The following is a 27,063-nucleotide window of genomic DNA, read 5'->3' as shown; positions in this document are numbered from 1 at the left end:
ATATCATCGATCACTACTGCACAAAATCTTTTACAAGGCGTTTCCAAAATGGATTCCGAGGTGATTGGGTCGTCTGCTCGCCTCGGTTATTCGTGGCAGGGCAGCCGGCCCAGCAATCACCTCGGTTAATGCTTAACCTAGACGGGCAATGTAAAAGAACCACCTCGGTCAAGGCGTTTGGTTAAGATTCCTGCGGTAGTGGACTTGTGTGGAGAGGGCCGCGGCTGCGTGCTCTTCTTCCTGTATCTGAATCCTCATCCACTCGATGAAGCAAAGAGAGAGACGAACTAGGACGGAGAACAGGTGACCCAACTATCCAAGTGGAGCTCACGCGCGTGGCCGGTGTACTAGTACTACCTGTCAAGCTGTTTGCTTAATTAATTACTCACGGACAACCACGGCCACAGCGATTTTTTTCTTTCTTTTTTTTGATAATTGCCACAGCGACGTTAGGTTTTTCGAAAGGAATCTATACCCAAAACTCATAAAATTCAAAGGATGAGCACAGCCACCTTTTTCTCCCGTCCATCCACCGACGGGGAGTTATTGCCGTTGACATCCCTGCCCACAAGGAATAGACTCATAGACTACTAGCCTACCACTAGCGAGGAGAATTTTATTTTCTTAGGCCTTGTTTAGTTCGCGTCAAAATTCCAAGTTTTTTCACTCTCTCTCCATCACATCAATTTTTGGACGCTTGCATGGAGTATTAAATGTAGGTAAAAAAAATAACTAATTACACAGTTTAGTTGAAAATCACGAGATGAATCTTTTGAGCCTAATTGGTCCACGATTGGACAATATTTGCCAAATAAGACGAAAGTGGTACTATTCATCAGGTTGAAAAAACTTTCGATCTAAACAAGGCCTTAAAGGGAAAATTGGCTATGTACCAAAGATGTCAAGTTTAGCTATGTACCATTAAAAGATTTCTTCTTTGCTATGTAGCACCGAAAGATCACAAAGTTATTGGTTTCTACCACTTCCGTTAACTTCGCTAACGTTCCCGTTGTCTCTCCGTTCAAGTCATCTTCTTCGAAACATTTCCCTCTCCAAGTCATCTCCCTCTCCCTCGGACCCTGGACGTGGAGCGAGGCTGCCTTGCTGACGACCCAGCCCCACCTGCACCATTGCCACCCACGCCGGGCACGGAGCCCCACGACCTCTGATCCCTCTCTCTCTTCCTCTCCATCTCTCTCCTGCTTTTCCCCACCTGGAGCAGCACCGCCATCCATGATGGCCACTCGGCCTTGACCGACCGGCCTCGGTGTCCGCTCAAGGCCGCATGCGTCACGCAGCGCAAGCCGAGCGTGACCCGGTGCCACGTTGGCGTGCAGCTCGGCGGGCCGAGGTGGACGGTGCCGCGTGTTGCTTCCGGGACCTGCTTGCCTGCCGCGTGCTGCTGCGCTCAAACCAGGCGTTGTACGGCAACGGCTGCTCGGACCAGGCACCACGGCTGCTGCGCTCGTTCGCGCGTACGCCGCCAACATGACGGTCTTCGCAACCGACTTCGCCGCCGCCATGGTGAGGATGGGAAACTTGGGCCCGCCCGCAGGGAACGCCACCGACGTCGCCGAGGTCCGGCTCAACGTACTGCGCCACTCCCCTGCCGATTCGACTCTCCGGTGAGCACACACACCCACGCACCCTCCTGACCTCTCAATCACGTCCACCTGCTTAGCATTGGGGCTTTTCCCCGAGCGCCGCCGCTCGCCGCACCCGAGACGGGCCCCGCTGCCCTGGCAGTCTTCGCCGCCCGGGCTGGCAACGACGAGTGTCGAGCATGCCTGCGGCCCTCCCCATGCACACGTGTATGCCCCAAGTTCGACGCCATCCTCGCCGGCTGTTTTCCCGTGTTCTTCGTGAAAAGGCTTCGAAGAAGATGACTCGAGAAGTGGAGATACAACGGCAACCTTATTGAAGTTAACGGAAGTGGTAGAAACCAATAACTTTGGACCTTTCAGTGCTACATAGCAAAGAAGCAATCTTTTAATGGTACTTTGCTAAACTTGACATCTTTCAATGGTACGTAGCCAATTTTCCCTTTCTTAAACTACTTTTTATATATTCAATTCAATGTACTAGTCCATCAATCCATGCTCTCAGCATGGACTATCCTTGAGATACTTATTCCATACAATTAACTTTGATTTGAATCCAAAGTAACACACGTGTATAGATTTGATTTGGCATGAATCAAAGAGATCGTCGTGGCACAACTAACGTTGTAACATTATAGTTTGATTCTATGGTCGGTTATTTTTCTTTGTTTGTTTTGTGTCCTTGTATAATTGACTTTGTGCTGTACATGGACGTGTTGGACGTCCCTCTTTAGTTGTGGAACTATGTAGATAACAATATTAAAATGTTAGTTCACCTACAAATTTAAAACTAATACCATAATTGAGTTTTGGATATTTTGGTTCGTACCTTAAATTGTTTTCATCAATTGTAATATTTCTTTAATTTGTCTGATGAAATTTTTTAGGTTAATCTGAAAGTTCATACCATTTATGTTTGGCTTGTCATTTGTTGGTTTCTAATCTTTTGCTCTGTGAATCACCACTGCTGTGAATGGCTGTTGTCGACGTAGTTAAGTCATTGCTCTCAACTCTTGGTGCATTTTCCTTGCATCTTTGAAATTATTTGATATGTATCAATTGCGTCCTAGAAAAGGATGTGAGAGTATTTTTTTGGCCGTGGTAGGGTTTTTTTTTAGATTTTTGTGAGATGTTGGTTCATGTTTATTAAGAGCATGTCCTCCTGATGAATTCGTTGATTCTTCAAGATCGAGGATTCAATGTGTTAGTACATATCTATTTTTGGAAAAATAGTATAGATTTTAAGCTACACTCTAGCTACTACAATGGCATAAAAAGTCATTACAGCTTGGACAACAACCATCAAGATGTTACATTTATTGTATAAAACAATTAAATATTATTCACTATTCTTAGGTCACAATCCTTTAATCAATATATAATACACTTATTTAAATAACAATGGTTATTAATTTATTTATCGTAATAACTTATGTTATTATTTACACGTAGATTTAGAGTCATGTTTATTTAATAATTTTAGTATGTACATGTAGATTTAGAGATATATTTATTTATTTTTATAATAGTCAAGGTGAATAATTTAGATAATAAAAAGTTTTATTTTATATTATCTCTGTTAGTGACATATGTGGGTAATTTAGATATAAATTTATGGGTTATCTTGAATTATAGTTCTAATGGCAGAGGTGCATAATTCAAATGTAAATTTTGAAAGTTAATTTCAGTTTGCGAGTCGTTGACGAAAATTGCCTCCTCTTTATTTATATATAATAAAACAATCCGACCGCACATGCAAAATTTTGTTTGTTTGTCTCTCATATTCTAACAATATATTAAACTTCCATTAGATTTCTATTAATAGATTAACTAATTGCGGACTTGGTGGGTCCTACATATTCTCTTCGTCCCAAAGTAAACATACATCTCATTTCCTAAGGACTCAAATTATTTAGAGTTTGGTCAAATATTTATAAAAATATATTAGTATTCATGAAGAATAATAAGTGTTATTAGATTCAACATAGAATGTAATTTTATAATAAAATTTTTTGGAGATACAAATGTCACTATTATTTTCTTTACGTCTCGTCAAATTTAAAAAAGTTTGACTCTTGAAAATGGAATATGCTTTTATTTTGGGACGGAGGAAGTATATAATAATCTATTAATACATTACCAAGTGAATACGATTAGTAGGACTCATCTGATATTTAATTAATACATATATTTTGTTTTATTAATAAAGATATTCTATTGACTAACTATGAACGTTGTTAGTGCACATATGATATTTTAATAATTTATTGCCAAGTGACGTGATTAATAAGATCCAACTCATCTAATATATTAATAAATTTTGCTTTATTAATATATTGTTTTTGTTAACTAACTACGAACGTCAGTATTGCAGATATGATATTTTAATAATGTATTACCATGCGACGTGAATAATAGGACTCGTCCAATATTTTATACTAACTAACTGTAAATGTTAGTACTATCGATCAAGATTTTCTACGAACCGTCAATGTTTTTTTCTCCTAAAAAGTGATTTTTATCTATAATGGCATATGTGGGTAATTATCTAGAAAACAGATCCAATGGTGATGGATGGCTAGAGTCTTTGATTTAGTGGTTAGATGTTTCTGATTAATGTGAGAATTTTTAGTATATATCTTTTTTTTCTAGTGCATCTGGTGAGGATTAACGTGGAGGCTCTGTTGGACCTCTAATTAGTAATAGTAAGATTCTACTATAAATATCAAATCAGCTCAAAACCAAAACTTACAATACTGTTTCTGCTTGGCAAAAAGTGGCCGTACCTAGTATCCTATTTTTAACAATTCTTAGAGATGATTTTGAACAAACTTTACTTTTACAATAAGAGCAAGTATAGAAATGGGCGTGACACCGAGCATATCAGCTCGTGTGGCTGAGATGGACGAGAGAAGGTAGGAAGAAATAAAATAAAAAAAATATTAATATGGTTGCTAGAGAATATCAAGAGACAAGTTATCGTAAGAATTGGCTCTAATTTTGCTGATCTGGCTTGTCTTATAGACAAGTAATTGACTCTCTTGCTCTAATCATGCTACTGCATATTAATAAAAAAAAGGATATTATTGCACATGGATAGGGACAAGCAAGATCTAGTCTGGCGTGGCGCTAATCCACTTTATTTTTTTTTCATTTTTGCTATTTCCTCAATTCAAATGATGGTTGTGAAAATCCTCACCAGTGTACCTTATATATTTTGGGCAAGAGGACCTCGCGCCCTCAGGGTTGTTGAGGCTTAATATGTGTCGATGTTTATGCATGCCTAAGCTAGTTTTGTAACACATATTTTGTTTCTCATACTTATTATAATAATCATTTTTAATTTTATATAAAGGTCCTTTGGTCCGGCTCATAGATATAGGTGTTCTTTTAGAAGACAAAATAAGTCAAATAGAGTCAATGTTAAGTTTCTGACCTTTTTAGAATTTCCACGATTTATTTTTCCAAGCACATCTTGTAATGACTAACATGGAAGCTTCTTTGGAGTCTTTAATCAGACTTTTCTCTACTTAACTCATTTTTGAAAACATAAGTCTTCAATTAGGAAAATTATAATTGTGTTCATGTTGCCTATCATACGGATTTGGAAATGATATTCCCGCTACTTTAGAGCATCTCCAAGAGGTCCTCTACCACGAAATACAATGCATGGTAGTTTTCACATGAATTTAAGAAACATCCTTCTCGCTCTTTATTGTAAATTTAGAAAACAAATAAAAAAACATGCTCCAATAGACTCTCTACACCACTCTATCTTTTCCACCCTCCAAAAACCACCCTTCTCGCCCTCCCTTTTGAGAGGCTACATTACTCTCTAAATCTATATCTATACACCAAAAAGACTGTAACATCATCATCTACTCAGTGATACCAAATCTTGATCTTGCTCACGTATCCGCGTCCAACATGAATCATCCTCCACTCGGGGCTCACGCATCCGTGTGCTACCCATTTCCAATATGAAAACCGGATCCACATGTCCACGTCCAATACGAAGTCCTCGGAGCTCACGCGTCTGCATCCAATTACTAAGGTAGAGTCCAAAAATTCATGGTCCTAGTGCAACGGGCATACATCTAATGTAATATATAATAGCTTTATCATGATTTTTTCACACAAGGAATTTTTTTATAATCTATTGGAGTCTAGAGATAAAAAATTGGAGTCTATTAGAAACACGAGAGGTATACAAAAGGAATATCCTTTGAATAGCTCTGCAAATAGGAATCTAGAGGTGAATAGCTCATGTTTCACCTAATGTTTCTTAACAAAGATTTAGTAATATGATGTGATGTTACTTATTGTCTATTATAGTGGATTGATTTTTCAAAATATTCTCCATATATACCCCCTGTTGTACTATAAGGTTAACTTCCATCTTGTTTATTTTGTGTAGTAGGGAAACATATTTGATCTTCTAGAAAGTACAACAGAAAAGAAATGGCCACTCAAGATGATACATATCGCACTCTCGAGTACATGCTATGTGATAAAATAGGAGAGCCATTGAGTCTTAAGCAACATTTCTTGGAAACCATCACAAACAACTTCTCCAAGGACAACCTTATTGGTTGTGGCGGATATGGGGAAGTATACAAGGTATGTGGGACTTTTTCTTTATAGTCACGAAAGCATTTCAAAACCAAATAAAATATAAAAAGTATTTCACTACATATTTATTCAGTAATGAGAACACTTTTCCAACAGATTATGAAACCCTTAGAAGGGGTGGATTAGGGTCTGTTAAAACTAGGCCAACTTTGCACATATAAACACCTACATAAGTCAATCTAGATGTGCACTAGGTTTCTGGTTATGATGATATCTCTATCACACAAAAGTTTTGTAGCATAGATTCCAATCCTATTAACTATTATAAGAAAGTAAAGCAATCAATACAGCCAGGTCAAAGAATACAATGGGTATATAAAGAGTTATGGAAAATGCAAACTCCTGCATGGCAGCTTTTTACAAATGTATTAAAAAGGTCGCCCTTTTCCCTAATTCTTGTTGGAGTCCCTAGTAAGGAAGCCCTTATAGAGCCAAGCTCTCAGTCGAGTAACTCCATGCAAATAGCCGAAGGGCTTTGCTATACATAGGTGGGTATTCACATTGCCTCATCCGAAAGACTCTCTATATTCTTCACTCAGTAGAGGTTTTGGCCAAAACCAAGGGCCTCTCATTCTCACACAACGGCAACCACACAACAAATGATATTTGAGGGCCTCACAAGAGTAGAAGACGTGCAAGCCCCAGATTACAAATTACAACATTTGGTGCACGCAAGCATAACAAGCGAAGAGATATGCAAACCAAGCCTACCACTATGGTAATACCTAAAAAAATGCGCTAACTAGTCCAAACCGGGAACTAATCATTAGCACTAAAGACTTAACCTTCTCTTGAACACTTTTGAGGATAGAGACCACAAATATGTGTGTCTACATATAATCCCACTACAACAATTCAGAATGAGCTAAATCCATATGTATAATAGCCTCAAGTACACAACTAGTTGTTGCACACAATTTCACACATTATGCGATCACTAGATCTTCCAGTGGTTGTAAATGGCCATCACTAGAACATCCGATGGGTTGCACTCAACTAGTTGTTGTGCCCTAGTACACATCACATCATGGTCCAAAGAAAATTCTCAATGGGAACTAGACCTTTCGGTGCCTCCCACTATGTCTTTGGTGTGCTTTTGTAGTCATCAAATAACTAGGGTGCATGGTTTCTCCTATCACTGAACCTTCCATTGATCCTGGCATGCCTTTTTCCTAATCCTTAAAACAAAGCTATAGTAGTAATATTCTAATGGCTCAAGTTTATCACAAGATCATCCAATGAAGCATTTCATCAGGTCCTCGTGATGCTGAACAATTAATGTGGTGGTCTTGATCTGAGTCTGGTGCTACTGTTCAAAGCTCTGATGGTCTATGTTTCTTTGTTTAATTTTGTTTCTTCATGATGGGTTGTTTGCTGATGTTTTGGAGTCTTCATCACGTACACTTGGTCTTCCATTGAGGTGCACTCTCCCAAGTATATCAACTTGCATATGTCAGACTAAGTCCTTATATACTAGCACACGTTGTTAGTCCCATTTGTCATTTTGTCACATAATCAACAAAATCATAACTACAATTTTGAAAACTTTTGAGCACCCGTGTCGAGAACGTAAACTTGGTTAGACATGTTTGACCACAAGTAATGTTGCCTACCACTGAAAGAATTGCACAATTGAATCCTGAAATAAAATTTTGAAAAATGTGAGCACCCATGTGAAGTCGAGAGCATGAACTTGGGTAGATAGGTTCCACCACAAGGAACCTAACCATCTAAGCTACGCTCAATTTGCATCTTTGTTCCTTTGCTAATACTCGATAGTGTTGTGGTTGATGCAATCATGCCTTGCCATGACAAAGCCTTGCATGAGCATATGTACTCAAAGGGGCATTGTGTAGGCTAGAAGACAATTGGGATCCACTCCTACTACACGCTAAGGGATGGTTCCCTTCAAAGTTGCACTAGAGAAGCTCAAGATTTGAACTGTTCAATGTCTTCCTTCCTATAGTGCATGCCTCTGAGCATTGCTACTCTTCCTCTAAGTGAAGGGTTTCATTTTCATTAGAGATGCAGAAGGAGTGGTTTAATCTAGATGCCACTCAATGTACACTTTCAAAACAAGGAAATTGTTCCACACTAGCATTGGGCACATTAAATTCTACGACTAGCCAATAAAACAAAACTAAAACTATGCATTGGAAGCTGAGGTTTCATTCATCAATGCAATAGCTCTAAATGATGTGGCCCTCTTACAACATCTCCAGTTGTTCCCAAAAAAATGGGTAAACCAATGAGTTTTCCAAGTTACTAAAAAAAGTAGGGAGCATATTTGTTGTCTTACTCCAACCATTTCCAACATCTCGCTTCTAAAAGCTATAAGGCAATTTTGTATCCGAAATCCCGGACTATTTTCAAATCATCCCAGCCACTTCTATACTTTCTTTCTCTTCTACATTTGCATACTTTATTTCTCTTGTACATTTGCATTGTGAACCCTATCCTTCTTTGCTGCATCCTCCCACCTCTAGATCAGCCGTTTGGATATAGACACGTATATATTTGTGCAATTGGATCAATTTTGCCAAGTGTAGAAATATTGGGAGTTCAGATGACGAATTGTGGGAGAGTTTTTTTTTTCAATCTTGCCAAAAAAAATAAGATTGGAATTGGGTTTTGGAAACTCTTGGAGATGTTATTAGAATCAACAAAATATCCACCCATTGAGATTGGCCACTATGGCTACTGAGCTGAATACTGCTTAAGGAAACAATATAATTCAAATGATATATAGGGGCAACTATGAGGTGGTTGAATAGAACGATGCCATCGAGGGGGGAGGGGCTTGATATCGATCTTGGAACTCATAGTGTAAATCAGCGATAATGACCTCATGAAACACATTGTAGGGCTACACAAGTGACCCACTTTACGAAATTCATTAGACGTAGAGCCAAAACCGGATTTTGTTCCAACTATGAATACAAAATACCAGTTGATGATGACATGTAAGGAGAAGAATGTTCAATTCGTAATCCATTATAAACTCAGTGGAAAATGACTAATGTATAATCCAATCCTTTTAAGACCAAGACAATCAATGATGATCTAATAACAACAGAATCAGTATATCTACATGTGGTTCCATGTCAAAAACTAGATCTTGGATTTAAAATCTAGTGTTCACATCTAAAAATTTAGCAAATTTGACAAAGCTAATTGATGCAAATAAGGGAGTCTAGATATATGTGCGGACCCATGTTAAAACCGAGCACCTGCAACTAAACATCACATTCATACAATGAAATTTTAACGAAATTCACTAAAAATTATTTGATATGGCACATTATGATATTTAGGTACTCCTTTCAGATAATATATAGCTCGATTTAAATGTGTGACCCAAGTAAAAAGGCAGACCTTGGAATTTGAAAACATTGTGTTCACACCTTAAAATATTAGTGAAATTAACTAAATTTGTTTCGAGGCCAACTAGCAAGATATATGTACAGCCACATACTTCTCTACCAATTTTGAAACGTCTGATCATAAAATTGAAGCTCTAGGTCCATATAGTATAGATCTATCCTCCATCTAACCAAAACCTATCCATGCATCATAATTGAATGCACTTTAGCTGATTTACAAAATCATCGAGACACCTAGCTTGCTAAGACATTGCAACTTGGATCCGCGATTGAAATGTTTCTGGCACCAAAGTTGGATAACTACATCCACCTCCCTTGAGCTCACTATTTTTCGGACATATAGCAGCACGGTCTAAACATTGGCAGAGCTCAGAGAGGAAGAAGACTATTTTTACTGTAGTGATTATTTCACACGGTTCGAGCTGTTAACCTGATTAATTAGCAGGTAGAAATCAGGTGCACTTATACTAGCAGATTTTGGTAAGATGTACATACTTGTTTTCCACCTCATATAAGCTAAACTGTAGAAAATAAGTATGTATAACTATGTCAAACACCAAATTACAACAACTTCAAATTATTTTAAGATAGATATAACTATGTGACTTTCATGTTTCCAAAATATGAATTTTATAAGAGTTATGGTTTGTCGCTGCTTTACATGTTTGACCAGATCTTGTCCAAAATGTCAAGTATTTATAACTAGGGTGAGTACATCATTATAGGTCTTTTCTTAAGTTAGATGTTGGCAATTGTGCATACCTATTTGAATTGTTAATCACCTCTAGATGTTGGCAATTGTGCATACCTATTTGAATTGTTGGTTCACGTCTAGTTTATTTAAATAATTAGTTATGATTTAATCTCACAGGGCATCCACAAAAATAAATGAACAAATATTCTATCAGAATTTATAGATTATTTCTTTTTTCTAGCCATTGTACATTTTTACTCTTAAATAGATACATGCTTGTGGAAATATTATATAAAAGATTGAGGAGAGTAGTTCAAAACTTACAGGGAGTGCTAGAAGATGGCCTTGTTGCTGTCAAGAAGTTATACTCAGCTCATGCAATCGAAGACGAACCATTTCATCGCGAGGTTGATTGTCTAATGAATATTAGGCACCACAATATAGTCTTGTTTGTTGGGTACTGTGCTGAAACACAGGAAGTCGTCGTGCATCAAGAAGGGAAAAATATTTTTGCGGAAAAACGAGAAAGGTTGCTTTGCTTCGAGTATTTGCGTAATGGAAGCCTTCACAAGCATCTTACTGGTATGATTGTGGAATAAATTAAACATGTGATCCAGTTACTCGAAATGGATGGGCTTTCCAATCTTAGTACTCCATTGAGTCCAAAATATGTTGCACTTTTGATTTAGCATGGTCTTCCATGTGTTTGAAATATGTAATGAATTTATGAGATTGTGGTTGCACTTTCCAAGAAAAAATGCACACATGTAACTACTTTTTAGAGTAGATATCTTAAAAGTTATTGATCATCAAGTTCAACAAGTTTAATTATATTCTGTTCAAAATGTCAAGCTTGTAAGACTAGAGCAGTATATGTGTGAAGTATACATCAGCATAAGCTTTAGAAACCATAATTGTATTAGTTAGTAGAACACATTCAAAAGCTACTGTGATGTTAAATTGTATAAAACGAATGGAAATTTTGTTTTACAGCGCACTGCAATGAGGTTTTATTCACAAGACACTTGACCAATCGGTTATGTCTACATTACGTACTGCACAAACAAGTGGCTTTGTTCGATGAGACACTGGAACAGGGGAAAGCACTATTATGAATGTTTCTTCTCCATGCATAAGAAACTTTGCAAAATGATGCAACATTATAGAATACACCATTATGAATATTCTATTTCCCCGTCTCTGTGTACAAGAAAATGATGTAACTATTTAATTTTGACCAAGAAAAGTGCACATACATCTACAACATGAAATTAGTTTCAGTAAATTCTACATGAGAAAAAGGTCATGATAGTACATTTATTTGGAAACCTATAGATGTTAATATATATTTTCTAAAAACTTGGTAAAAGTTACAGAAGGCCTGATTTTGGTCAAAGTAAACTATAATTTGGAATAGAGAGAGCAAAATACTATATGAAGTTTTAATAGAATGCATTTTTATGTACTATTTCTATTGTTGATTGGAGGATTTATTTTATTTATTATTATTGTTGACGTACAATGAGTGATATTCATGTTTTTCAGCTGGACCATGTGGGCTTCCATGGCGTGTTTGTTACCAAATAATAAAAGGAATTTGTCTGGGCTTGCACTATCTGCACGAGAAGCACGTAATTCATTTAGATCTCAAACCGGACAATATATTGCTTGACGATGGCATGGTGCCTAAAATTGCAGATTTTGGTTTGTCAAGGCTCTTGGGGGATGAAAAAAGCCGCACGATCACACAACTAAGACACGGAACACGGTGAGCTATGTATATACCAAAAAATTAGGGATATTATCCTTGCAGGTCGTTTTTTAAATCAAAGATATCAAAATGTTTTTTCTCCGTTGTCAGCCGTGACATTATCAGTGTTCAAGCATGCAGGGGTTACATGGCACCTGAGTACTTAGATGATGGAGTGATCACAATCAAGTCAGACATATATAGCTTGGGTGTGATAATCAGACACATGGTGAAGGGACGTAACTCGGCAGATACCACTGATCAAGATGTATGTTGAAGAAGAAATATATATAAGATTTTGTGTGTGTATATGTATTTCTTGTAATAATAAGGAGATACATTGTTAGCCAGGTACTAGAGAGCTGGATGATTAGGCTGGAAAAGGATTCATCACAAATGAGGCAGCAGACCCAATTATTGGAAATAGGCTACAAAGAGCAAATAAAAGCGTGCTTCGAGATATTACAGAGGTGCACACGGCCTGAACCAAAGGATAGGCCAACGACAGAGGATATCCTACTTACACTGGAGGAAACAGAAGCAAGGGTCAAATTGGTCGCTGGGCCTACTCCAAATGCCTGTCAGGTATGTACATACTTATCGGGATAATATATTAGACATTTTCACTATATGTAAGATAGCAACATAGGCATATTTTGTGTGAGCCGTTTAAATTCCACAATATACATTTTTTATGTATGGAACCGTCTCTGTAAGCTTATTCCATACATCTTTGCATATTAATCCATATATATAAATCAACATTTACAAATTAAGCCACATTTTATACAAACAATGTCCATCCCCTACATCATTCAATTGCCACATTTCGTACAAATATTACATATTTCATATACTTACGTATCTTTAATTTCAAGCCAACAACATGTCATTACACATATAAAAAGTGCACATTTGTACGCTCCATTCGTCCCTAAATATACACACATCTAGCAATTTCGGGACAATTTAAGCTAGAAGAGAAAAAAAATCCATAATGCACTAACTAAACAGCTATAACCATGCTCGATTGGTATAATTGTAGTTTTATTTTTGGTTAATCAATGCAATATAAATGGTTGGCTTAATTAATCATTTGTTGGTTTGGGCATAGCCACATATTGCCATAATTGTAGGCAATGTGTTCTGCTAATGGATGCATTGAATGATATGTTTAGTTAATTATTTGTAGTGTTGAGCAATTTCATCCTTCAAATGTTTCATACTTAGTGATGAATTTGAAAGCTTCAAATACTTGTATTTAGGGACTGAGAGAATAAATAATAGACTAATATCACTACACCCTTTTTTATCATCGAGCCATAAAAAGATCACAAAACGAGTAAAAGTAGAGGCCTCATAAACATGTCAATCATCATTTGATCATGAACTTGGAGCATCAAGGCATCACAAAAAGAGAAGTGCATAAAGGCATCACAAAATGAGGGAGAAAAACTAGTTACAAATTCTAGCCAGAGATTAAAAAGAGAAATCACACTTGTTCATCACAGGTGCCATGAACAAGTGTGATTTTTCTTTTTAATCCTTGGCTAAAACTTGTAACTAGTTTTTCCTCCTCATACTAACACCAAATGTGATGATATTTTTCAAAAAAATTCAAAAATCATGCTCTATCAATTTATTTTGATCATCTTGTCATCTGACTTTTTTTGAAAATTGAAAATTTGAATTTCACAAATATGGAAACTTGAAACAACATATTGAAAGTGCATATGATTTTAACTGAAAAAATCTTGAACATAAAAGTTGTAGAACTCATCAAGATGTACAACTTTTATTTTGGTCATCTTTTCATGTGACTAAATTTGAACAATTCAAAATTTGAATTTCAATAAATAGCAACTTCAAACAAGATTTTGAAACACTAAATAATTTCAGCTGTAAAAGTCATGAACATAAAAGTTGTAGAACTCATCAAGATCTACAACTTTTATTTTGGTCATTTCTTCATTTGACAAAGTATTAGTAAACACTGTTCATAAATCAACATATCTCACATATAGTTTCATAAACTATGTGAGAGATTTATTAACATACAAGTTGTAGAACTCATCAATGTAGTCTCACGCACATACATAAATATAGTCTCACATACATACATAAATATAGTCTCACACATATACATAAATGTAGTCTCACACACTTACACAAACATCATCCACTCCATCTTTGGGCAGGTTCTTTTCCACAGCTTCGATCTTCTTAGAAAAGTCTGCGAATAGCTGCATTTTAGTGTAGTTGTTGTACTCTTCAACATCGTCCACGCCATCAACTCCAATAATGTGTTGTTTCCCAGAGGCAACCATGTGCTTTGTCTTTTTCTTTGGAGGGAGGTTAGTTTGCGGGTCGGGTAAATAGAAAACTTGTGCGACATGTGAAGCGAGCACCCAAGGGTCATCTTGGTAGCCTAGATTGTCGAGGTCCATGACTGTCAACCCGATCTCGTTGACTTGGTGTTGTTTGATCCAACGGCATCGAAACAGGGCCATTCGTATATTCATTCTATAGTCAAGTTCCCATATGTCATCAATGAAGCCAAAGAATGTGATCTTTCGCCCAATCCATCGAGAAATTCTATTCGGACACCGATGTTTTAGTTCACACATGTACTATCCTTTGCGTGGGTATAGTACGTGTACCCATTGATGTCGTAAGCTTGCCAAGTTGTGACTTGTCTCGATGGCCCCTTCGCCAACCTACTGATGGTAATATCATCTATGGTTTCTCCAATCGGTATGTTTTGGTCCTTCAACCATGTAGTGAATCATTGCTTGTGCTGTTTCATGACCCATTTGTTTGTGCAACCATTACTCTCCTCCCTAATGGTAGCCAAGTGTTCATCAATGTACGGTTCCATCAGTTTTGTACTCTACATGACACTGTAATGCGCTTGACTCACTGCTTTGTAATCCTCATCGATGAACACTTTTCGCCCCCTGGTGCCCTTCCTAGCCAGCCTACCCTTGTGACGAGAATCAGGTTTACCAATCCCTTTCTACCCTTTTAGGTATTCTTGACAGCACTCGACGACTTCTTCACTACTGTAGCCCTCTATCATGGAGCCCTCTGAGTATGCTCGATTATGCACGTATCGGTTAAGAACCAACATGGACCACTCATATGACCACATTTCATGTAAGTAGCTAGGGCCCAGCATCTCTATCTGATGAACCATGTGAATCATGAGATGTGGCATTATATCAAAAAAGCAAGAGGTAAACACATCTCAAGCTGGTTTTGGGTCTCCACCACAAAATCATGTAGGTCACTCAGCTCTTTTTTACCAATCGTCTTCTGTGAGATCGTCGGAAAGAAGTAGCACATGCAGGTGAAAGCCATTTTCAAAAACTCTGGCTTTATAGCCCTGATTGCAATAGGTAGGAACACTATCAGCATCACATGACAATCGTGAGCCTTGAAGTTTTTTACTGATAGGTCCTTCATCGACACTAGCCTCTTCACGTTTGCTGAAAACCCAGTCGGAACTTTGACCCCCCTTAAGAAAGTGCACATCACCCTCCTCTCTTTCGGGGTCAAGTTCAAGCTAGCCACAGGCAGAGTGTATTTTCCATTACCCTCAGGTACCGGGTGAAGCTCTCTCTTCACATTTAGTTGCACCATGTCTTTCCATGATTTTGGACCATCCTTTGTCTTGCCTGTGTCCATCAAGGTAGCAATGAGACTCTCAAAGACATTCTTCTGCACGTGCATAGCATCAATGGCATGGGGGACCTCCAAGTCCGGCCAATAAGGCAGATACTGAAAGAAGATTGACTGTTTCTTAAAAGATACACTGGCAATAGGAGGTGTGCTTCTATCTTTCTTTGTCCCATCCGGATTCTTCTTTCTGAGGACGACACGTATGTTTTTCACCATTTCGAACACGTGTTGCCCGTTTTTCGTCTCTCTAGAGGGGGTTCAATATCCGGCCTGTTGTCATAATATCTGAAGTACATCTTGCTGCGGTATTTGTGAGTTGTCTTTAAGAAGCGTCGGTACCTTAGGTAGATTGTCTTTTTGGATGCATCCAGGTACACCCATGCAGTACCATCCAAGCATACTAAGCATCCCGTCTTCCCTTTAATCTGTCCAGACAAAGCAAACAGCGCGGGGTAATCATTGGTAGTAACAAAGATCATGACTCTACATATGAAGTCCTCCTTTCTGAATGCATCGTACATCGGCTCCCCATGCCTCCATAGCCTCTCCATTTCTTGCATCAAAGGCTCGAGGAACACATCTATGTCAATACCAGGTTGTTTCGGACCTTGAATGAGAATAGTGAGGAGAAGGTACTTTCTCTTCTTGACACAGCCACGTTTGGATATTGTACATGGTCAAGATCACTGGTCATGTGCTATGGTCACTGGTCCTCTCATTGAACGCATTCATTCCATCAGTGCTCAAGCCAAACCGTACATTCCTTGGGTCGCCGCTAAATTCTGTGTGTTTCGCATCGAAGCATTCCCACTGAGTACCATCAGCCGTGTGTGTAATCACATCATCACTCACCTTGCGCTCATCATTCTACCATGTCATGAGTGTAACTTCCTTAGGGTTTAGGAAGATACGCCTCAAGCGATCGACCACTGGCAGGTACCACATGACCAAGGCGGGAATTCTTCTCTGCTTTGCATCATTGCCTAATGGAGTTTCCTATGGGGGTTGAGTATCTTGTACCACCTTTTTCCCACCCTTCTTCCTCTTCTTCCTCATGGAGGCTTCTTCCCCATCGTAAAGGTCGTTGTTCTTGTACCGACTGGCCCACACCTGGGACATTTATCTAGTGACTTGAACGTATCGCCACGAAAAAGGATACAGTGGTTGGGGCATGCATGGATGTTTTCAACCCTCATTGTCAATGGATTTATAACCTTCTTTGCTTGGTATGTGTTGGCAGGAACTGAGTTTGGCTGTGGCAGCAACCACGACAGGAGACGCAATAGATCATTGAAACTACAGCCTGATCAGCCGTACTTAGCCTTTAGGATGAGTAGCTCAAGCACAAATCATAGCACTGTCCAGTGTTTCGGACAACCCTTTTCAACACCATACACAGTCTCCTTCGATGCTTTTTTCACCCTTTCCAAATTTTCTAGACCTTTCGGGCTCTTTAGTAAAATCTCTGGTCCAAGGGACCGAAGCATGTCCTCCAAATCATCATCGTCGTCTTCATCACCGACACATGCTCCGTCATCATTATTGGCACCACCTTCGGTGTTACCATCCCAACCACCAGCATCGCCACCTTGCTCAAGGTACTCATTAGCCATTTCTGCACCAAGCTCTGCTACATATTGGTCCAGGTAACCTAGGGTTTCGGCGTCATCTTCTTTTGGATCAACGTCGTCAACAACCGTTTCACCACACTGTGTAGTCCTTAACAAATCCTCGTATAGTCAAGTGTGATCTGATGATCGTCACATCTTTGAATGCTTTATGATTCTTGCAATCTCTATACGGACAAATAATTGAATCTTTATTCTCTTTCAACGTCTTTGCATGGTTCTCTGCGGCTTCAAGAAATTTATCCACTTCATCCCGGAAACCTGGCTTGTACCTTAATGCACCATACATCCAAGAATGCTTGTACTCCATCTTATACGATAGCTATCAAAGAAAAAAATAAAGGACTAATTATTCATAGATATATAACTAGCAGTTTCCAAAAATCCATTCTAGAGAACATTTATTGACCTAATTAAAAATATATATTTAATTCTCCACTTTAATATCTTGGTTACAATAACAAATAATTTCAAAGACAATAATTAGCAACAATTAATATTTTACACACTATCCTTCATACAAAAATGTAATTAATAGTAAAAAATCAAACCCTAGCTCTAGATCTAGATCTACATGACACATCAATTAAACTAACTAATAAACCACTCAAATCAAGCAAGACCGACTAAATAAGGGTGTAATCTTATTCCACTAACTAATTTACCATAGAACCTTCAAAACTTTGGTCTAATTTGCTTCATAAATGGCTCAAGCACCATAGAAGAGAGAGAAAAGCAAAACCCTAATTACTCACTAACCAACCATTAAAACTTCCAAAAATTGTTTGGAATATCGTTTTCTTACCTTCTACAACCTCTCCATCAAAGGAAATGAGATCAAAACCTCCCTCTTGAAAGAGCAATTTTTGGGAGGTGCCCAAGGCCCCCCTTCCTTCCTCTCTTGGGCTACAGTAACCGGCCCGAGGAGGAAGAAGGGGGGCGTCGGCCCTTTGTACTAGGGGCGGCTGGTGATTGAGCCACCCTACAAATCGAACAGTAGGGGCGGTTGGTGAATGAGCTGCCCCTACGAATCAATCCATTTGTAAGGGCGGCTCGTATCACCAGTCGCCCCTACTATTTGATTTGTAGGGGCAGCTGGCCCAGCGGGTCCTAGGCACGACCACTGTAGGGGCGGCTGCTGATGGAGCCGCCCCTACAAAAAAAGGACTTGTTGCTACAAATCAATTCTGTAGCAGTGAGAATAGATGCATTTCAACAAATAATCAAATATTTTGCAAGATATAATGGTTTGTTATCAAGTATGGGTAAAAAATCACCTGATACAGTAACTATCACAAGTCATACTGAGCTAATCTACCCTCGCTGCCACATGGTCTACGTGCCAAATTGGAAGCGATGTGATTTTAATACAAATAAATACAAGCAAATGTGATTTCTAAGACTGAAAGCATGTTTTGTTTAGGGATGATCGAGGTCGAATGGGACGACCATGTCCCTGTTTATTTATCAGACTGTTGATAGTAAAAAAAGTGTGGACTAGTGAAATGGATTCCACTGCTAAAGTCCTGGTATGAAGACGATCAAGAAGCATGTTCGGATCATCACGTTTTGGGCACAGTCAGTCAAAATTAGCCTGGCCGGTTTTCAGAACCAACCAGGCTGGTTTTCCTATTCACCGTCAGGGAGGCCTAGCTCGGTGAAAACCTGCTTGGCCGGTTTCAGGATCCGGCCAAGCTGGTTTGCCTGGTCCGAGACCGGTTGGAGTCCAACTCAGTCTCAGACACTTCTTTTGCATGGGAAACTTGTATATTCTTTTTTGGAGATGTTTCCTACTAGGATAAGATCATCCCATCTATATATATTAGAGTATCACGGCGGATTGAGCAATCCAATTCTCAATTGATTAAAAACACATCTATTACTCTTTTTCCTTTACCCTAACTTTTCCAACCACTAATGTTCGGCTCGTCAAGAGACGGTATTCGGAAGTGTTCTAGGTGGCCTTACTGACCCTAGGTTAAACCTGGACATGCTCCTCCCTGAGGAGTCTTCCCGGGAGGTGTTCTGAATATTTCCGGGAGAAGAACACGCATTGAATCAGCTCTATCATTCAGCTAGTCGGTCTTCCTGATCTTGGGCGTCCTCGCTATTTGCATCCTCAGGCGTGCTAGCCCTTGCTGGTGTGTGATTCGAATCGGCGCCAACACCCTTTTTGGTGACTCTGCTGGGACCAAACATCAATCCACTGCCAGCATGTTCAAAGACCGTGGCAAGAAGGAGGACGATCCCAAAGATCTGTTCAACCCTGACAACATCGTCTATCCTATGACGATTGTTCAACTCCTAAAGGATCTCCGCAAGCTGGTGGAGGAGAAGAATCTGCTAACCTACAAGCCACTCTTGTGAGTTGTTTGCTAGATCAGCGAGGGGTGGCACGGAAAGAAGTTCAAGGTAGTCAATCTAGTTTCTCCTTCGAATACCGCTCAACCCAAGGTAACACTACACATAAGTAATATGCATCTTCTGTTGTTACGACATAACAACTTAATATAATGATGGTGGATCATGATGCGGCTTTGATAACTAGGTTTCATAATATGCAACACAGTGCTAGTACTAATAAACTAGTGAATAGTACACATATCATTGTAGGGAAACCGGTATGCTACACAAGCAGATCTACCACGTTCAACCAAAATAACAACATGCGAGTAGAGGACCATGGATCGTTACCACTAGACATGCAGCGTAGCGGAAGAAGAGTTGGAGAAGCCCAATGTCATGCGCGTCGCTCTAGTGGAAGTAGTCGTACGTCCTCGCATACCTGCAGCAGCAACACATCCGCCCGCCTAATGTTCGTCGCCAATCAACACCACAGCAAGAACAATAGCATCTCCACAGTATCCACACATGCGGAGATGGAACAACAGGTGCTGGTGTGCTAGCACCTGGCGCGCGGCTGGCCGAAAGGGAGAGAAAGGGGGCTTAGGCTTAGACTTGAAAGGACCAAGAGTTATCTTTCACATGGGGTGTTGGTACATTTATATAGGGAGCAGAACTCCCTATCTATCTCAACATCAACTAGCGATATGGTACTAATTAATGTTGCATGTTCCACCTCCACTCATGGGTTTTAAAGCCGTCTCTTATTAAAAGCCCATTAGTACGTAGTATACTAATGGATTATGTTTTAACCCACTTATGGATCCAATCTATAACAGGTATGATTGCCTCTTGGGCACATGACTAACAATCTCCCACTTGCACTAGAGTCAATCATCTAGGCAACTGTTCCAACCCCTTAAGTGTGTGACTCATTAGGTTCATGTGAAGACAGCCATAATCAAAAACCATTTTTGATTTATTAATCAATAGCGGCACCTAGCAGTACATATTGAATCCTGCTACACACAAAGAACATATCGGCCAAACCTTGATATATGCACTAGTCTTGATCCCTTTGCCACATGATACCTGTCGAACTCAAGGCGACATTTGTTCCACCCTTCACTAGTAAAAAAAAGGGCTTCTATTCCCGGCTGCCAACCCCCTTTATTCCCGGTTACGCAGCCGGGAATAGGAGTTCGGGAATAAAGGGTTAATAGCCGGGAATAGAAGTGGACCTTTAGTCCCGGTTGGTGATACCAACCGGGACTAAAAAGGTAGCCACGCCAGCGCCTGGGCTGGCCCCTTTATTCCCGGTTGGTATTACCAACCGGGACTAAAGGGTCTTTTTTTCTTTTCCTGCTTATTTCAATTGATGATTCTTTTTTGTTTTAATTTGGTTTTCGAATACGCATTATTCGCTGCAAAGTAATATACATATACGCACGCGTACTGTAAAGTTTTCGCTCGATCAATGCACGCAAGCAACACAAGTAAAAGTAAACTAAAACATAATATTATATTTCATCGTCACATGTAAAGTTTGCATTAATTGTACATTTCATCATCACATGTTCTTTGGATCAATATGAAATTTAGCTTTCATCATCACATATTTGGGTCATAGTAAAACTCGCCGCCGGGAGTTAAGACCTGATCATTTAGAAATCCACCTATTGTCTCTTGGATTGCTTTGAGATGGTGTGTGTCCAGGGTTTTTTCCTTCAACCAACGAGTCTTCAATTTGAGATATGAGATAAAGAAAAAGTATATTAGTATATATATATGTATCAAGAATAATGATAAATAAATTGTATCTATCACGAATATATATATATATATATAAATATATGTATGAAGAATATATATATGTGTGTACACTTACCCTTTTTTGCTCTAGACTAGTTCTTTTTGAGCACACTCTCATGAACTCGCAAACATAGTATCCACAGAGATTGGTCCCCTGGGGCTGCAGCAGAACCCACTTTACGAGAAAAAGATTCGTCATCATCCGAGCATAGGGAAATTGAACTAAGGTAGGTATATAGTACTTACTTTGTATAGCACTACTTTTCGTGGCACTTTGCGTTTTATATGGTGTTCCTGACAGACCTTTTTCCAACAACTACCAAATAACATAAAAAATATTTGGACCATTAATTTGCATGCAGAGAGACTGGAATAGTTTTGCTAGTGAGACTGCAATTACCTCTGAATAATATCTATCATCTCTTGGAACTCTTTTTGCACTTTTCTCATCGAGTCCCAGATGCCTAGAAGACCTTTCTCCAGATCGAGTTCCATCAATATCCATTGTTCACTGTCATGTCTATTAACACTCATTAATTAGCTAACAGGTACAGTGAACATATATATATGGATACATGATCGTCGACATTATGAACACTTACCTGAAGTTGCAGGGGAAGAGTATACATTTCCTGTCACGTTGCTTCTCTAAAAACATCTTGATATATAATTTCATACATATATAATTTCATACATATATACATTAATACACATTACGTCAATATAATTCATAAATATAATAAATATAATAAATATAATATATATATACCGGTGGTTTAGAAATAATGGAGTGTTGGCGACGGGCGGTGGTGGACAGCGGCGCTGGATCGAAGCACGGGGGCTCCTGGCCGGGCGCGGCGTCGTCGGGGCTACTCCGGCGAGGTGTGGGTGGGCGTCGGGATGCCCTCCAGTGAGGAAGAAGGCGCGGCGTCGGGCCGGGGTGGCCCGGGAAAGCGAAATCGGCGGCGGCGTGGCGTGCGCGCGGCGTCGGGGGAAGCCAGGGGCTCCTCCTTGAGGGGCGCGGCGTCGGGGCTACTCCGGCGAGGTGGGCGGGCGTTGGGGTGCCCTCCTAGGAGGAAGGCGGCGTCGGGGGTGGCCGGGAAGGCGAAATCGGCGGCGGCGTGGCGCGCGTGCGGCGGCGGGGGCGGCCGGGGGCTCCTCGGTGAGGGGCGCGGCGTCGAGGCTACTCCGGCGAGGTGGGCGAGCCTCGGGCTGCCCTCCGGTGAGGAAGGCGGTGTCGAGGGTGGCTGGGGAGGCGAATCGGTGGCGGCGGAGCTCTGGGGACGCACTGAAGACGAAGACGATCGATGAGGAGGAAGAGAGAAGGGAGGCGGCGGTATATAGGAGAGGGACCTTTAGTCCCGGCTCCATCCACCGCCCGGAACTAAAGCACCTTTAGTCCCGGCTCCTGCCACCAGCCGGGACTAAAGGGGGGACCGTTAGTCCCGGCTGTTGGAAGGAGCCGGGACTAAAGGATTTTTTGGCGGGCCGCCAAATGCAGCCCACCTTTAGTCCCAGCTGGTGGCAGGAGCCGGGACTAAAGGTGGGCTACATTTTCATTTCCCGCCAACTTTTAAGCAGATCAGTTTATTTTATATATGTTTTGTATTTAAATGTTTAAGTCTTATTATTTGCACAGTAAATTCAATATTAGGCATAAATTTTTTTAGAAAAAGTAATAAACTTTATTTTCATTTACTGCACACACAAAAAATATGTGACCTAAACTATTGTGTTTTTTATTATAAATGTTGAACATAATGCAACTAATACTCACTATTTTCGTTAATGCAAAAATGTAGACTTTAATTGAAATTATTAAATTTATTGGTTTTCGACAGGAAATTAGTTTTCACGTAATTGTAACGTAAATCTTTAGGTTCTTCATTAATCATTGAGTTCGGGCGGAAATTCAATTAAAGTTAAAAAAAGTACCAAACCACCTCAGAAAAATCTCAAACTTGGTGGTGGCTACACACAGGACATTTGTAGTCTTGAGAAAAAGTTTGAGACCAATCCGGCACTGGAAAGCAAATGGACTTCAGAGTCCCAGAGAACCTAGGTGTATAGATAGGGTTCGACGAAAGGTTCTATATACCTCTGTGAAGCACGTCAACACTGCCTATGTCGAAATGGCTTAAAATTTTTTTGGCAGTCATTTACACCCAAAATATGGCCCCACACAAGATCTTAGATTTTTTTGATAATTATTTTTATTATTACATTTTTCTTTGTGCCGCGTGAGACGAAATACGGTGAATTACATATTGAAAACAATATAATTTTGCATCAACCTCCACAAATATTTGTCTCATAGGGCACAATAGACCATTTGGCAAAGTTTGGCACCATTCTGGATCATTTAGGGGGTGGACCCAGTTCAATGTATAATTAATCGGTGAATTCGCGTGAAAATTCAATTAAAGTGAAAAAAGTACCAAACCACCTCAGAAAAATCTCAAACTTGGTGGTGGCTACACATAAGGCATTTGAAGTCTTGAGAAAAAGTTTCAGCCCAATCCGGCACTAGAAAGCACATGGACCTCAGAATCCCAGAGAACCTAGGTGTATAGATAGGGTTCGACGAAAGGTTCTATATACCTCTGTGAAGCACGTCGACTCCGCCTATGTCGAAATGGCTTAAAAAAAATTTGGCAGTCATTTACACCCAAAATATGGCCCCACACAAGATCTTAGGTTTTTCTAATAATTATTTTTATTATTACATTTTTCTTTGTGCCGCGTGAGACAAAATACGACGAATTACATATTCAAAACAATATAATTTTGCATCAACCTCCACAAATATTTGTCTCCTAGGGCACAAGAGACCATTTGGCAAAGTTTGACACCATTCTGGATCTTTTCGGGGGTGGACTCAGTTCAACGTATAATTAATCGGTGAAGTCGCGTGAAAATTCAATTAAAGTGAAAAATTTACCAAACCAATTCAGAAAAATCTCGAACTTGGTGGTGGCTTCACACTGGGCATTGGAAACCCTGATAAAAATTATGAGATCAATCAGGCACTAGAAACCACATGGACCAGAAAATTCAAAGTATAGTTAACAAAATAATATAATCAGTTAAAGGGTCTTTTCTCTTATTAAATAAATGTTTGGGTGCTTTCTTGTCGAGAAAGTGACTTAGTTCAGATGGCTAGCTAGTGCGTTGCGGTTTGGACCTTGGCTATGAGGTCGTGGGTTCAATGCCTAGCTGCCCCATTTTTTTGTCCAGCGCGACTATATTATTTTATCAAGAAAGATTTTATCCCGGTTATAGCCCAGAGCTGGGACTAAAGGTCATCCTTTAGTCCCGGCTGGAGCCTTAAGCCGGGAGTAAAGATTTATTCCCGGTTAGAGGGTCCAGCCGGGACTAAAGGATAACCTTTAGTCCCGGCTCTGGGCTATAACCGGGACTAATTGTTGCCTGCCGTCGCCACACACTTAGGGCAGGAACTTTGTATCCTTGTTTGAGGATACAACCGTGACTAATAGTCCCTTTAGTCCCGAACACAAAAAATACCGGGACTAAAGGCAAAAATAGAGGCGGGATGAAAGGTCTATTTTCTAGTAGTGCTTGTGATAATTCATCAACACTTCACTAGATCTAGTAGTGGTTTACAACTTACCATGATTAACTCTTTAATCATATTGGCATGGCCATGCACTTTCTTAATCCAGCCACATTGAGGGGCCCAAAGGTATCTCTCCTGTTATGGAGGAGCAAATTCCATCTTGGTCCGTTCAGATCCCATCCTATGTTTGACAACCCCAAAATGCTTCACTACACATAGTGAAACAATGATGATCTCAGGTCTGAGGATCCAGCAGGTATACCACTCGAGAACACTTGATGGCACATATTAACATAGCAATCCCAGCAACGTCTCGGAGTGGGTCAATCCAACACCATGATCTCTATCATGTGTCCACATTATTGATTTGATATCTCTATATCAATGATCCGTGAAACATGATCATCAATCAATATCAATACATGTGCTAGTCTGTAAAATGTCCCACATAATGACATGCATAAGACTAGGGATAATTTTGAATAACATTACAAAACATAGAGTTTCACGAACAAGTCATGTACTTGCCAATCAATGTAATAATGATAATTCAAGGAATTGGATAACACATTAGCACTTATAAACAAAAGACATTGTACAATTATCTTCCACTCACACTAAAGTAAATGATGCATGTATGTGTAATACCGATTGCACTCATGTGTGCCTCATGCTTTGGTCATGGAAGAGGCTTCGTCAACGCATCAGCAACATTGAAACTCGTGTGCACTTCGCAAATCTTCACACCACCTCTATTAACAATCTCGCGAATAAGGTGATAGCGCCGAAGTATATGTTTGGATTTTGGGTGCGATCTAGGCTCCTTGGCCTGTGCAGTGGCACCATTATTATCACAATAAAGGTCCAAAGGATTCGGCGCACTCGGAAGCACACCAAACTCAGAAACAAACTTCCTGGTCCTAACAGCCTCCTTAGCAGCTTCTGACGTTACGATATACTCGGCTTCTATCATAGAATCAGCCACCATTTCTTACTTGGAACTTTTCCAACTTATCGCTCCTCCATTGAGGCAAAACACAAATCTAGATTGCAATTGACTATCATCTCTGTCAGTTTGGAAGCTAGCATCGGTGTATAACCACTTACAACGAGCTCTTACTTACCTCCATAAATCAGGAACACATCGTTAGCTCTTCACAAGTACTTCTGGTAATTATTTACAACCACATGTGAGCCTCACCAGGGTTAGATTGGTACCTACTCGTAACACTTAGAGCATAAGCAACATCTGGGCATGTACATAGCATGGCATACATGATGGATCTGACCGTCGAAGGACACTAAGTATTGCTAAGGGAAATGCCATGTGACATTGGCAAGAAACCTTTTTTGGAATCCTGCATATTGAACCGTTTCTATACCTTGTCAATGTACGTACCTTGGCTTAATCCAATTAACCTTTTCGATCTATCTCTATAGATCTTAATGCCCAAAATCTAAGCTTCCTCTCCCAGATCTTTCATAGAGAAATGATTTCTTAATGAACACTTCACGGCTTGTAGCACAGGAATATCATTTCCAATCAATAATATGTCATCTGCATACAAGACCAAAATTACATGTGTGCTCCCACACTCTACCCCTGAGTGGACACTAGATCCACCCGAGTGAAAGTTCTAGGGCTTCTGCCCAGACTGGTTATTCAACCAATACCTTCTCCACTGCTTGTGGATCCCCCCGCTGCCAGATCCCTGCTATGGCACCTCCGATCCTAATGCTCTTCTCCATCTTTGATAAGTTCATCTTCTTCAATAGTCCGATCACCTTGTCGGCCTTCGAATCCATGGCAAACAGATTGACGGTCCCTAGGGCCAAAATCCCTAGTTTCCGTACTGTGGACCTACCCGGCTAGCATATCTAGGCTAGACTCTTGATGGAGGATTTGATGTGGATGCGATCGTGGGATGGGATTGTGGACTCAAGGCCATATGCTAGTGAGCA

The 27,063-nt window shown here is 39.9% G+C and overlaps 1 protein-coding gene across 1 annotated transcript in view; it reads left to right on the top strand.

The window, feature by feature from the left end:
• The window catches only part of LOC136486993 (mannose/glucose-specific lectin-like), a 49,702-nt gene that overhangs the window by 754 nt on the left and 21,885 nt on the right, over positions 1–27,063 (top strand). Inside the window, exons 2-6 of the mRNA XM_066484096.1 lie at positions 6,019–6,221; positions 10,637–10,892; positions 11,856–12,078; positions 12,202–12,328; positions 12,412–12,645. Coding sequence (XP_066340193.1) covers positions 6,063–6,221; positions 10,637–10,892; positions 11,856–12,078; positions 12,202–12,328; positions 12,412–12,645 — 999 coding nt within the window. The 5' untranslated portion in view covers positions 6,019–6,062. The remainder of the gene's footprint in view (positions 1–6,018; positions 6,222–10,636; positions 10,893–11,855; positions 12,079–12,201; positions 12,329–12,411; positions 12,646–27,063) is intronic.

This window comes from Miscanthus floridulus, chromosome 10 (assembly GCF_019320115.1).
Source record: "Miscanthus floridulus cultivar M001 chromosome 10, ASM1932011v1, whole genome shotgun sequence".
NCBI classification, from domain to species: domain Eukaryota; kingdom Viridiplantae; phylum Streptophyta; class Magnoliopsida; order Poales; family Poaceae; genus Miscanthus; species Miscanthus floridulus.
The sequence above is the reverse complement of the archived record's forward strand: the minus strand, read 5'-3'. Positions and strand labels throughout refer to the sequence as shown.